Source organism: Protopterus annectens, chromosome 12.part0 (genome assembly GCF_019279795.1).
Source record: "Protopterus annectens isolate FY-2018-M chromosome 12.part0, PAN1.0, whole genome shotgun sequence".
NCBI classification, from domain to species: Eukaryota; Metazoa; Chordata; order Ceratodontiformes; family Protopteridae; genus Protopterus; species Protopterus annectens.
In genome coordinates this window covers 940,882,405-940,897,725 of record NC_056746.1, presented here as the reverse complement: position 1 = coordinate 940,897,725, position 15,321 = coordinate 940,882,405, and the positions used below count along the sequence as shown (strand labels likewise).

General features: G+C 36.6%; 1 protein-coding gene across 1 annotated transcript in view; it reads right to left on the bottom strand.

The window, feature by feature from the left end:
- The window catches only part of LOC122816231 (piezo-type mechanosensitive ion channel component 2-like), a 1,381,906-nt gene that overhangs the window by 398,234 nt on the left and 968,351 nt on the right, over positions 1 to 15,321 (bottom strand). Inside the window, exon 34 of the mRNA XM_044088974.1 lies at positions 7,001 to 7,167. Coding sequence (XP_043944909.1) covers positions 7,001 to 7,167 — 167 coding nt within the window. The remainder of the gene's footprint in view (positions 1 to 7,000; positions 7,168 to 15,321) is intronic.

Sequence of the window (15,321 nt, the reverse complement as noted above, 5' to 3'; positions counted from 1 at the left end):
CCCCCATGTCATTATTTCCTGAACATTACTCTTACAACAAATTCCCACTACTCAATATTCTCCCATGTCCTTATTTCCTGAACATTACTCTTATCTTACAACAAATTCCCACTACTCAATATTCTCCCATGTCCTTATTTCCTGAACATTACTCTTATCTTACAACTAATTCCTACTTTTCACTATTCTCCCATGTCCTTATTTCCTGAACATTACTCTTATTTTACAACAAATTCCCACTACTCAATATTCTCCCATGTCCTTATTTCCTGAACATCACTCTTATCTTAAACTAATTCCTACCTCTCACTATTCTTCCATGTCATTATTTCCTGAGCATTCCTCTTACAACAAATTCCCACTACTCAATATTCTCCCATGTTCTTATTTCCTGAACATCACTCTTATCTTACAACTAATTCCTACTTCTCACTATTCTCCCATGTTATTATTTCCTGAGCATTACTCTTACAACAAATTCCCACTACTCAATATTCTCCCATGTCCTTATTTCCTGAGCATTACTCTTACAGCAAATTCCCACTACTTAATATTCCCCCATGTCCTTATTTCCTGAACATTACTTTGACACCTGTGCTGCCATACTTTAAATGTGACCTTCTCTACCTTTACATTCTGTCTTTACACTCCATTGCCTTTAATGCTAAAGTGCTTGCTTAACCTTCTTTACCTTTAAACCAATGTAAACTATGTGAAAAGACTGACTTAGAAACTTACAATAATGGAACCTACCGCTGTGCTACTACAATCATAAATATTTTATCTGACATACTCTACGATTGTAAAATGTATTAAATTATTTTTTTAGAACTGTGGAATGACAGAGCTGTATGTAACAAACTACCACAATTGTATTAGAATAGTAATGCTATTGTAAAATTTATCATATCAATGTTTTTTAGAAGTACAGTGATGGAGATTTTCTCCCCAGGCCACCACAAAAGGGACCTTCTTCCCAGTCTGACTTTCCCAGGAAACAATTGCAATTAAATAAATAAATAAATAAATACACTTCTTAGTGTCCTGCAGAGATAATATGTAAGAACCTTGATTTGCTATTTCACACTGTTTGGCTCATCGCGGATTCACAGAAATTCCAAAACCACGGAATCATGTGACTATTCACATATTCTACTACCCACCCTCAGGCTGCACGTTTTTTTCTGCAGGAAGGCCATAGCAGTCACTCCTGGAGTATATTTGTGAAAACCCATCCAGTCATCTAGTTTATGTTTAAAGGAAGACAGTGAGTCACACTGCTTAACATGCAGGGGAAGTTTACTCTAAAAGTTTGGGAGGTACTGAGTTATAAACTGGTCCCTCCACTGTGCTTCATTTATCTGTTGATGTAGATTTAGGCTCCTGGTTCTAGTATTGGTGAAGATATTGAATTTGTAGAGATACAGGTGGTCCAGGGCAATCAGGTCTGTAAAAGCACATTAAGGGAGACAGAGATCGCACCTCGAAACTCTACAAGACACCAATTAAAGGAATAGAGCTTCCAGTCTACCTTGGTAGCTCATGGACATTTAGCGCTTTGATCGTTTTGGTTAGGACTCTTTGGGGGCTTTCTAACTGTTTGATGTGTTTACTGTGATACATCCCAAAGGGGGCATTGTAATCAATAATTTGTCTATTCAGTGCTGAATACATGAGAGTGATTACCTTGATTCTATTCCCTTGGCAATTAACTAAGCTAAAAAAAAAAAGATTTCCTGACACTTGTCACATGATGGTAAAAACGGAGGGGAGTTATCAGCCCAAGTACCAGGGTCCCTGACAACATTTACATTTTGTAATGTGTGCTGTCTAAACAGTATGATGAGGGAAGGGTTGCGTACCGAAAGTAAAGATACTGCACTCTTTAACATTTAGTTTGAGCCTGTTTTAGTACAACAAGTGTTTACTACAGAGAGTGTTCACTTTGGAGGATGTGTGTGTCACAGGGTGACTTAACAACAACCCACAGTTTGCAGTCATCTGTAAGCTTTATTAAACAGAGGTCTTGACTCTGCTCTTGTAGGTCTGAGAAGTAAACACTACAAAAGAGGTCACAGCACTGAACCCTGAAGGACATCAATACTGACTTTCATACTTTCTGATGAGACACCAGCAACTCACACTATGTGGGTTCTGTCTTTCAGAAGGTTTGGTATCCACTTTATGACACATGGGCCAATTTTTAAAGCATTTAGCTTTTGTACAATGCATGCTAGATATCAAATTTAATAAGATTCTTGAGATTGCAGTTTGTGAGGTCAGTTGTAACACATTCCATGGCTTAGCAGATGAGGCTTGTAGGTCTGATAGGTCTATAATTACCCAAGTCAGTTGTAAGGCCACCCTTATGGGAGGAGCATCACCACTGCTGCATGCCTCTCATCAGGGACGAAGTCATCACTTCACCTGTGATTCTGACAGGAAGCCTCAAACCCGGCCTTCTCTGAGGACTCTATCACAGATAGCCTATAAGATCCTCTCACTATCTCCTGAACACAGCCTCAATGACTCTTTCACTTACACAGATGCTGTGTGCCTTTTATCTCACTTAGCAGATGTTCAGTTGTGCCACCCACAACTATTAAAAGTGCTCGCACTCCAATCCATGTAAACCAAGCAAAATACATAATATCAAAAATTTACACTAATCATAAAGATTACCCTCACTATATAACTACCAAATGGAAACAAGACCCATTGGCATGTAAACCATACGAAATGACTTTCAATCATAGTAACTCAGTATATACTGACAATGGCAAACATACAAAAAACTCATATAAAGTCTCTCTCATTTACCAGTAATGTATCCTTCTACTTTAAGAATGAGGTTATTACATGTTTTTTTGACAATCTAAATTATGAATTACAGTAGCTGTACCAGGAATTTGCTACTTCCAAAAATGGATTTTAGCTGTAACCTGACTACCACACAGTGGCAGGCTATACAGGAACTATAGAATAACTGGGATATTGTAATTAGAAAAGCCGATAAAGTCAAGAATATTCAGATTATGAATGTTAATCAGTTTTAGAAATGTGTTATAAACACTTATATGGTGGTAGTCCTTTATACAAATGAATATGTTGATTCTTTCAAGGCCCTTAATGTATTACTTATTGCTTAAGGGTATTAGATTGTGGCATCTCATTCATGAAAGTGTGCAAAAATAAATAAATAAATAGATACTATCTATCTATCTATATATATATATATATATATATATATATATATACATACATATATGTACATACATACACACACACACACACCACACACACACACACACACACATATATATATATATATATATATATACATACACACACACACACACACACACACACACACACACACACACACACACACATAGACACACACAGATATATACATATCTATATCTATATCCATCTATATAAATATATATATATATATATATATATATATATATATATATATATATATATATATCTATATATATATATATACACACAAACACACACACACACACACACACACACACACACACACACACACACACATATATATCTATATTCAGAAGGTAGAATACACATTTGGTGGAAAAGTTTCTGTGGATGTAAAAAAGAGAAAATGCGTAAATGAGTGAATGCTCATTTGATTGAACCATATACAGCCAAATTTAGTTGTATACAATGTAGGTAAGCAGGGGTGTGCAGGAAAATTAATGTTTGAATGAAAAAGTGGTGGTTGTGAAGATGCACAAGACAGTTGTGATTATGCAAGTGTTTGCAAGTTATGGTATGGTTAGGTAAGGGGATAGATTCAGCATTGTGCATGTTTTGTGTTGTGTGTGTTCTGTGTCCTTTTGTCTTGTGTAGTGGCACTGTTAAGGAAAGGGTTCTTAGTAATGTAATATGCAGGATTAGGGTTAGGATTATGGATAGCAGCCCTGTGGTTAGAAAGGTGCAGGTGGAGAGCTATTTGTACCTATCTGTTTATATCACATTTCCATCTGACATCTGGCACCTGTGTTTCTACAGCCTACGGAGCTGAGTACTTCTGTCCAAAATCTGTATTAGAACTTTTATCATTCCATTGGAAGTGTAGCTCCTCCACCTTTTCCTTCTAACTTCCTAGGGCTGTCCTTATATGTTTACAAAACATCACATAATGTTCAGGTGTGGGTAATGCTGGATTTACCCATGACTATTATGGTTTGGCCATGATAGTGAACCCAAGTGACCCCCTTCCTGAGATCAATCTGAACCAAGTTTTTTGGCACTTTCTAAAATTAAAAACACTACTTCCATGCATTCTGACAATATCCAATAACTATGGATGTCTGTTGAGATGTGTGAAGTCCCACCTAGCAAAACACCCCTATCAACTCTTAAGCTTGGGTCTCTTCCCTCTTTATGCCCCCAAGGTATGGTAGTTGTGTGGTTCCTTTGTATAAAAGTGGTCCCACTACTAGCCCTGAGAATTAAAGGCCTATTAGTCTCGCTAGTATTATTCACAAGGCTATGGAGCAAATTATGGCTGAACTAATAAACAATGAAAAAGGTGATATTATATTCCCTGGATACTCACCAGTTTGGCTTTGCAAAGGACAGATCATGCCTGCTGATTCTGGTTGAGGTCTTTGAAAGAGTTACTGAGGCCATGGATAAGGGGCTTACTGCTCAGAGTGTCTATATGGACATTGTCAATGCCTTTGACACTATCTTTAATGTTGGAAGTATTGACAAATTCTTTCAACTCAGCATTAACTCATACATAGTTTGCTAGACTTAGAATTGGTTGCCAGACAGTACCAAAATTGTTAGGGTCAGGGATATTTTCTCTGTCCTGGGTCTCCTCCTTTTTGGTATATATATTTCTGTGACATAAAAGGTGATATCAAGGGACTTTTTCTACTCAAGTTTGTTGAAGACTGCAGACTGTAGATGGTTATCAAATCATTCTGATACTCAAATTCTCCAGCAAGGGCTAGTCCAAGCAAATGTTTGGTGTTATAATTATGGGTTTACCCCCAACACAAATGAATGTGGCATGGTTTCCTTTAATAAATCTAGTATCACCACTACTTACCATATAGATAACATTCCATTTAAATTTGTCACAGCCATCAGCAGAACTTGTGTACATATGTGAACAACAGACTCGGTGGTGGTTAGAAAATACTTTTACCTTGTACAGCTTATTCTTTGCGGCATTTCCTCTAGGTCCAAATTTATGATCCCTTATTAGACTCATAATAAAATATACTGCACCTTTCGGCATGTATCTTGCTAAGCACCTAACCAGCTTGAGAGGCCTCAGTGCTTCCTCACCCAAAAAGCTCTCCAGTCTCAATACCCGTAGCTATTCTGATAGACTAAAAGCCCCATCTCTCTACTACATAGTGTCATACAGACTGTTGAAGTGTGATTTCTGCTTAGCTTTCCATGCTATGAATGACCCAGCACTTTTCAAACTCCTTCACCTAGTTAGAACCAGTGGTAAAGCAAACACCCTAAACCTATGCTACCACATCAACAACACAAGATGGCATGGCATCTACCTAGCACAGAATATCCTGTTTCTGGAACGTCTGCCCTTACCTCTCAAGCTGAGTACTTCCCTAGCAACCTTTAAAGGCAATCTGGATGACTGGATGGGTGATTGTAAATTTTCACCAGGAATATGAGGAGAACGTTTATTTAATGCTGAGCACTGTTAGCTTTCCACCAGTACTGGGTGATGTGGCTGAACTTTTTGATGGTGTCCTTCTGGGCATAAGCTTAGTAAAAACCTATGAGCCTATAACACCAGCCATGGGGGTCACCTATATTACCCAAAGATAAAAGTTATATACTGCCATTAGGCCATGACTATTTAAAGAAAACATTTCTTACATTTTCTAATGCCATTGCATTACAGAACCTCATTTCTCTTCCATGCTTTCTAGATTTAGTGTGTGGGGAGTGCTTAGTGATGCATTGCATGTATTCATCAATATATGTGCCAGTGTTGCATAGTACATCAGATCTGGTACACATATTACCATTATTTTTAATGGACTCAGGAGCCTGCATGTGTCAATTTACTTAGTTTATGATGCTTCTACATCCTAATGTACCATGAGTGATTTTTTTTTACTTTTATTTTTTAATTGCTATATAACGGTTTGCTTTGAGGGCATTACTGTGTTTGCAGAGTACGTTGACATTTTCTTCTAAAATATGCAGCTGACTGAGTTTTGTTTTTTTTTCTTAGAAGGACAGAAAAAATAGTAGCTGTAACATTTTTTTCTGTTGCTAGTCTCAGTTTTGTTTTATTCTCAAGTTGGACTACTTCCCATAGACAATGCTTAATTTACAGCAAACACATACATGTGAACAATCATTGTTTGAGTTTTTGAACAGTAATGGCCTTTGGTTGAATTTTTTTAACAAGTGCCCACAGTGCCTCGGAATTCTGACAACATATTCTGCTTACAGCAGTGCTGGTTTCAAATAAGGTCACTAATAATATATGGTGGGCTCATGTCAATGAAAAGTTTATACATTTTGTAACAACACTGGTCCAGCTTTAGTGACCTTTATGTCTTCTGTCTCTCTGGTGGCATTCCTTGAATCAACCACCTTCCTCCTCAACATAACCAAACTGTTCAGACAAATATAAAATTCCTGCTGTTATGTAGTTAATAATTTTAAAAAGGAAATAAGCAAAACTGCAAGTGGGTAATATGTGAAAAATATACGTCAAACATTGAAAGCCTATACCAAAATAAAGTGTGATCTCATTTATCTTCTTATCCCAAAGGAGTTTTGCATTTCCTTTTTATAGTCCTTTCCATTAACGTAGTTGATTTTTACAGCAATATTATGTATTTCTTGATGGTAGTCAATTGAGCTTGCTTCATAGCTACTGTCTTTCATTCAGAGCTCAAATTCACCAGAATTAAAGCTTGCAGCTTACCTTTGATAGCAACAACTGCCACTATGTAATTACCTTTCTAAGTTCTGTTCCCAAAATCCACCTCTCCATCTTCAAGACAGTGGCAATATCGAGGTGATGTTTGCAAAGTGAATTTAAAGCACCAATAAGGTCATCGAGCAGAGCCTGGATGAAGACCCATGTGAACTTGATGATATTGAGTACCCTTTGGAAGAGAGACTCTGTTACAAAACAGAGGAAATATGAGTGAATACAGCTCAGGAAAATGATGAAGCGGCACATATCTAAAGTAGGGAAAACATGAGTGATTACAATGCAGGAAGTATGTGAAGAAAAACATGTCTAATACAAAGAAAATATGAGTGAGTACAACACAGGAAAATATGAAGAGGCATGTGCTCATTACATTTATTTATATTTAAGAGGGAAATTCTGAGTGGGCATAACTCATTTCAACTGAGATCTGGGAAGACAATCTCCAAAATTACAGAGATAATAAATTGTTTATGAACAAATAAAGTGGTTATACATCAAAATAACACTAATTACAGAACTATAATATTAAAACAACCTTTAATAACAACAGAACAACCAAGAACACAGTGCAGAGATTTCAAAATAATTGTTAAAAGACTACAGGATGCAGTATTAATAATTAGTAATGTAACTATCATTATGTAGTACAAGGAATTTTATGCGATCTATGTGTTTCAATATAAAATAAATCCATTTATCTCATCTGCTCTTTAATGGCTACTTCCCACCCATTTTATGTTTTCCCTGTACTTTCCGATCTCAGCTGAGAAAAGACACAGGTCCCCAATGTCATGGGTAAAGTGTTCCCCCCATTCCATTCACTGTTCTGGCCTGCTGTTTCTGTGTTTGTGTAGTCTTCACTGGTACAGTCTTAGCATAGCATGACAAAGTGGAAATATTACTTAACTGTTTCTGGAATCTCTTTCCTTTTTATTAACATCTTTTCTAAATTATCACTTAAGACATAGGCAAACATACATTAGTATAAAAGAAAAGAAAACAAACCATATCAATATTTTTCCAGTTACACACATTATACATCACATATGTTCATTTTTATAACTATCATAAGTCCAGCATTACATAAATTGTTTAATTCTTGCCTTCTCTTGAACCTCACTACTCGTCTTCCTGAACATTATTCTGCATGTAGTCTTCCCAAAATTTTCATTTACTGCTATGACATTTTCTACTTCCTTTTTCAAAACATTCCAGCTTCCACTTCTTTTATCTCTGTTACAATATACAATACTTCATATACATTGAGTAACACTTTGATTTGCATTTTCTAGTGTCTGCTTTTTTTGGCAGCCAGCAGAACTAAGCTTAACAAGGCCATCCCATGTCTAGATAATTCAGATCCTCTGTCCCAGCTCAAAAGAAACATTCCCTAGTTACACCAATTTGCTCACCTAACCTGACAGAGTAGTTTGCAGGGAATTTTTAGTCTGCCAACTCATTACACTCCCAGAACATATATTTCTGGCTACCTCTTTCTTTTCCGTCACACCTTCAAGATCTGTGATCTACCTGATGAAAAATTCTTTGGAGTCTGCCTGGAGTATAAAAATATGAATGCAAATACTTCCAAATAAAAATCCTTCCATACTTTATTCCATATTTGGGAGTCATGCATATATCCTCTCAATGTTCCCTTGTAAACTGTTTATCCAACCTCTCTTTCTAACCTCCTCTGGTTGATTCTTAGAGTTATTGTGCAATTTTTTTTATAAGCCCTACTAATTATCCCTTTTTTAACAGCAGCTTTTGTTCTAGATTTAACTACGAACTCTATAAGAGCAAGTCTTTGACTTAGGATACCCCTGTCCCTTTCTCTTTGCCTACTCTGATATCAATCCCTGGTAAGGAACGCAGCCTCCGGCTTACAGAATAAATTTCTTCTTTGCCTCATCCCATTCTATTACATTTCCCTTTCTAATTATTTTTTATCAATACCTTAGTTCCTTTGCCAGTTTTCTCCAGTAAATTCCAGCCCGCTCTTGCCTATTCCCTGTGCCCTTACTTGCAGTCATCCCTACCAGCAAAATCTCATTTCTCCATTTTCATGTTGGTTTACTTCTTAGAATATTTTCTGCTACTTTATGAATATTCTACTCTACATGGCTGTTGTTATTTTCCTTTGGGATCTGCAACTAAAATCCTGTTCTACCCTTATTTATTGAATTCCCCCCTGCTTCATCATCATCCCTTTTCGCATCGAATTATAACTTTCTGCTTGTGTTATGTATACGAGCCTTAGCAATGTAGCTCTTAAATATACCTTTAAATCAGGTAATCCTAAACTACTTTTTTCTTTTGGATGGATCAGCTTATCCAACTTAACCCTTGTCTTCTTCCCTCCCATGTAAACTTCTTCAACTCTTTATTAATTATTGTCCACAACTTCTCCTCTGGGTGATAAAAATATGTATGCATGACATGTATGTAAAATTAAGGAAACTAAAATATTTTCACTGCTTGCGTCTTGTTAGCCATATCAAAAACAAGAACTTCCAGTCTCTCTGTTTTTGTATTATCTTTGGTTTAGTCTCTTCCCACATATCCTTAGCTGCCATAACATAATCCTTTTTTAACCCATACTCCTAAATACTTAAAATTATTGTGTCTCCATAAATATAGAAATTGCTGAACCAATTTGTGCATGGGTACATAATTTACAGCTATAGCCTTTATTTTATCTTCATTAGTTTTATATCTCGAGAAGACTTGAAACTATCTCAAAATATTCCACTGCACTGAGATGTCCTTTTCTGGATGTATCAGGTACAAAATAATATTATCTGCAAATAAAGCCAGCTTTTCTTGATTATCAGTTATATCCTTGAAGTTCTGAGTTCCTTATTTTCATTGACAATGGTCCTAAATATAGTGCAAATAACAGAGAGGAAAGAAGACACCCCTGCCTGGTTGCTCTGTTCAGATACAACTTATCAGAAAGGAACTCTCACACTTTAATTCTTGCCTCTAATGCTACTTATATTATTCTAATTAATCTTATTATTGAATCAGATCATGCAAATGCTTCCATTGCCTTACTCATAAAATCCCAACTTACTCTGTTCAATGCTTTCTCTGCATAGAGGCCCACAAACATCACTGGTATTTTCTTATATTCTGCTTGCCTCTGGATCATCATTGTTCTATTAATGTTGCCAAATATTTGCCTCCCCTCCAAAAATCAGAATGGTCCATATCTATCAATTTTGGCAACACCTTTGTCATTTTTTAGCTAGTATACACATAAATGCTTTGTAATCATGGCTTAAAATTGAAATGTGTTTATATGAAGCTGGGTCTAATAGGTCTTTACCATCTTTAGGTTTTAAAATGCTGTTAAAATCTTCAGATCTTTACTACTTTCTTCCCACCTAACTTCCCAACTTCCACAGGAATACTATCTGTTCCTGGATTCTCTCCTGCAGATTGATTATACATCACCATTTTTCTCTCATTGCTTCCTATCTTAATTGTTAATCCTCATCTACCTCTAACCATAGCATATTTAAGACTTCCATATATATATCCATTTGTGCTCTTTCTTGACTTCCATACCTCTCCAAAATATCTCTAATACCTCTACAGGATCTCTGTTTATTTGTCTTGTTATAGAACCCCTAAGTTTGGTGACAAACCCATCTACATTCTATTACCCAAGTTGTTGTGCTAAAAGTTCTTGTGCTCTGGAGTTATTATCAAAAATAGTTGCTTAACAGCAGTCTTTCTGTACTCATGCATATTATCCAGATGTTTCCTTATTTTCTCCTTAGCACTCTGCAGTTGCACATCTTCTTGTTCTGTGAGATTCCCCTTATTCTGCAAAACGTTAACCTTTGCCAACCCTCAAAATAAATTCCTATTACGTCTTAACCACATCTCTTTTTCTTTTATTTCTACCCTATTTTAAAACTCTATTTTCATTTTATCCCTCTGACTAGCTGTAACTTCTGAAGAAATTTCTGTCTTCCCTAATAGCTCTGAAATGATTTCAACTACCCATCCTTTAAATTCCTGTCTTTTTAACAAGTATGTGGGAAAGTGCCAGTGTCTCATTTTTACTTCATTATACTACATTTCTTAGATTTTATTGGTGGATGATCTGAAATAGTTATTGGATGTGTTGAAGCTTTATATTAAATGCACATGCTCATGTGAATATAATTTATATCTTGTCTAGCCCAGTTATTGTACCTTAAGGAATAATATGTAAAATCTCTCCAAGCTCCTATTAATGAAATCACATCTTCCATACCAAATATTTCCAAAAAATTCTTTAGAAACCTACCATCTTTTGTGATATTTTCCCATCTACACCCACCAGATACACTTCCACTGTTACAAATCAAGTTCCAGTCCTCACCTCTAAGTAATATTTCCTGTTGAAAGCTGATTATTTCTCCAAAAATGTTCTTAAGCACCATAATAGTGTTTTTTGGTGGAATACAAATACATGATAGCATAATTCTTTTCCCCTGCCAGTAGCCCCTTACTACCACAAAACTACCATTATCTTTTTCCCTCTTCAATCACTATTGGAGCTCCTCTAGCAATCAGTATAATTACTCCCCTTTTCCTTTGTCCCTGATATTTTGATGAATAGCCATTCTGAAATCCTTTCTTTATCAAATTCACATGCTCATTTCTTTCCAAATGTGTCTCCTGAAGCACAAAACGTGCACTAGCTATCTTTAAATAAAACTAAATTATACGCTGCTATCTTAAATGCATTGGTTTACTAAGGCTATTAGGGAAGCTATTATCTCTTATTCACTGCCAATAACTTCAAACTTTATTTTTACTGAACTGCTTGCCTTGCACTTTTAAATTGTGCATTTCCCTAAGCAAACGATACTCAGAACCCTCAACAGTAATTGCTTGCACCTGCAGATAGCTTGCTTTCATGGAAACATATAGCATAATGTACAACTGTCTTCAGCTGCAGACATCTTAACCCAATGAACATTTGCTAACAGGAATAAAAAAGCAAGCTAATATTGCATATGCAAGAAACTTAGCACTTCTCATGACATTCATCACTTTGTCTTATTTTTCAAGTCTACTTGCTTACAGAAAACACTTGTTTTTAGATTAAGCCAAGGTCATTGATCCAGATATTCAGCCATGCTATGCAAAAATAACAGAAAACTTCTCAACTCTACATATAATAAACGATGTGCCCTTTTATACCCTATTCCCCTCCCTAACAGCCCAAGATTACAACATATACAATATACAAGGATGGCACAGTGGTGCAGCGGTTGAGTTGTCACCTCACAGCAAGAGGTTTTCCGGTTTGATTCTCGGGTGGGGTGCCTTCTGTTTGGTGTCTGCATGTCCTCCCTGCATCTGAGTGGGTTTCCTCTGGGTGCTACGGTTTCCTCCTACATTACAAAGACATGCATTTGGAGTGTTTCTCCCTGGGCCTCCACTGAAAATTGGCTTAATTCCAAGTCAGACTTTCATGGTAAACAAATGTTAAATAAATAAAATAAATAAATAAAAATAAATAAATATACAACTTTATTGTCAGAAGAATGAGAAGTGCAGTCCCCTTCTGTTTGATGGCCCACTTTTTATTGGATAAAATTTTGTATTTCTTCCTTAGCCTGTTCTGCATCAAAAAATGCCTTTGATCCTCCAGGAAAAATATTCTGCAGACAGCCGGATACAGCAGCTTGACTCTTACACCTATCACTTGGCATTCTGTGATTGCTGGGATATATTTACTGCTTTTCTGCCTGGAGTACTAGGAATAATCATCTTCCACAAACACTCTATTATCGGCAATTTTTAATACTTTGCCCTTCTTCCACAGTTTTATCAGGATTAACTCTTTCTTCTGGGATTATTGCATCTTTAATAATACAGCTCTTGACTGCTTTCTCATGGCCTGGTTTGGAGCATACATTCGATGTGCTCTTTCAATTAACAAATCCTGCTATGGAATACCAGTCTAGTTGTTTATTTGTGCTTTCATAAAATTAATACAGTTTGTTCTTTCCAGTTTCTCTGGTAAAGTAATAGAAAATCTCATGTTTTCTCTGTGTGCTCTGTCTTCTAACTCTACCATTTTTGAAACAGTTCTTCTTGAGAAGTCTCATACTCAGCAAGCCTTTTCTTCATTCCAGACTCTGATGTTTACAGTTTTATCAGTTAATCTGAATAGCTAATTAAAGCTTCTCTTATTTTTTCCAGCCTTTTGTTATTTGAGTTGATATACTCCTTCATTGTTTCATTTATTTTAATCAACTTTGAGAACATTTGATTAATTTTTCCTCTAAATTACTGGAAGCAATCTCTTGTACCAAACCTAGAATTTGAACTGCTTTTTGCTAAACAGCTGTAGGATTCTTCCATGTCAGTGTTTTCTCTTCACCTTTTCTAGTTGCTTTACTTTCAAGTTGTCTAAATATTTTCTTTGCTGGCATCCAAGCAGTGTGCTTTCTAGCCAGTAATTGAATTTTACTCAGGCTGGCAAAACTACTAGCTCTCATTTCTCAGTTTGTTTTTGCACATTGGGAGAGCTGAAATTAACTTGTCGATCAGGTTGCAGGAGTCATTTTGGAAGTCCATCTGAAATCTATCTCCTTGTGGTTACACCCTGGCATACTGCTTGCAGCTGTCAAAGTCCTTTCAGTCTGCTTCAGATCTTTTTCTTGCTCTGTTGCTATTGGTTCCACTACACAGATGACTCTTCACACCAGTGTTGTGTTCCAGATGCAGTACTTTGTATTTGAATGCATCCAGCTTCAACTGCCATTCGTCTGTCCATTTGGTCAACCTTGCTGAGTACTCTTTTAGACTCTTCTTTATTGTTTACATGCAGTATAATTTTTTTATTATCAAGGTAGACGTTGATCCTGTTTAATGTTCCATGAGATATGTCTGAATCCAACATATTGCACAATACTCGACCCAAAAATGACCCATGCAATACTCCACTAGAAACTTCCTTTATTCATGACACTGTCTTCTGCTCCAGAACCCCTTCTGTCCTACTCTTGAACCATTCTACAATCTCTTTCCTCAGGCTTAGTTATGCCTTCGGTGTCTTCACAGTTTAATAGCTCCTTGTCTGTGATTTAGTGAAAGGCCCTTCTAAAGTCCAGGTATACCATAATTGCTGGTACTTTCCTATCAAAGTCTCTTTTAACCTAGTCATAAAACTAGTCCAGGTTCAAATGACTGTGTGTTGTGGTCCTAAACTCATGTTGGTTGTTGTCCTGGTGATTACAGTCCTGTAGGAAAACAACCAACATTTCTCTCAAGATTCTGTCTATGATCTTCCATGCTACTGCTGTTATCCTTGCCAACCTGCATTTTCACAAAATGTTCCTCCTGCATCACTGTACAAGGAACTATTCTTGCTTTGTTTCAGTCCTCTGGCATTTATATACCAACCTGTGATCTGCAAAAGATCTTCAACCAGAAAATTGAGGACCCTGACAGGCAGCCCAGCTAGTCTTTGTGCTTTACTCTTCTATGGGCAGCTGGCTCACACCCCACTTCTTCCTACTCTATTCTGGGGTCCGTCTAGTGATCTCTCCACTCTGCCCTACTTCACTTACAGCAAGGCATCCCCGTCAGCTTTCCCTTTTCCTGTATGCCAGATTAATGCACTTTTTGGTGTGTTTTTTTTTAATTTTTTCTTCACAGTAGACTCTGCTGGCTATAAGCCTGTATGAAAATTTGTTCAGTGTACCACATTGTGACCCTAGCAGGTACTTCCAAAGTCATAGCTGAAGCCTGCATATCAAGTTACCCCTGCTGTATAAATGACATCTGTGTTGATAAACAGTTTTTCATAAAACACTACAAATCAAGAAGAGAAAGTTAAAATATTAAAGTTTTAATTTAATGAAAAGATTGTAGGGAATCACAGAGCTACTTGAAAGTCACGTCATAAATCCTGTTTTTGCACAAGTGATTTAATGTTACTTTCTTTGACACAGAGTGGTCAATTAGGAATAAACATTGCACTCCAGTACCATGTGGTGACCTTAAAGGTGATTAGAATAAGATGGTGATGCAATGTGCATACTTTTCTACCTTGACTGTGTGGAGGCAGGGAGCTATTCCCATTAGAAAATGCCACTTTGTTACTTTCACTAACTGCCTATTCTTACTTTGGATTCCATACAAAAACAGCACTCAACAAAGGTGACATTTACAAACTATTATACATCCAAGACTGTAAACACCAGCACCTTGAAACTTAACTGATTTTCTACTGTGTGACTTGCCATTTCATTTTGATTATACCATCAGCAGGAGATACCCCAAAACTGGTGACATGTATGCATGCACATGTAATGACACTG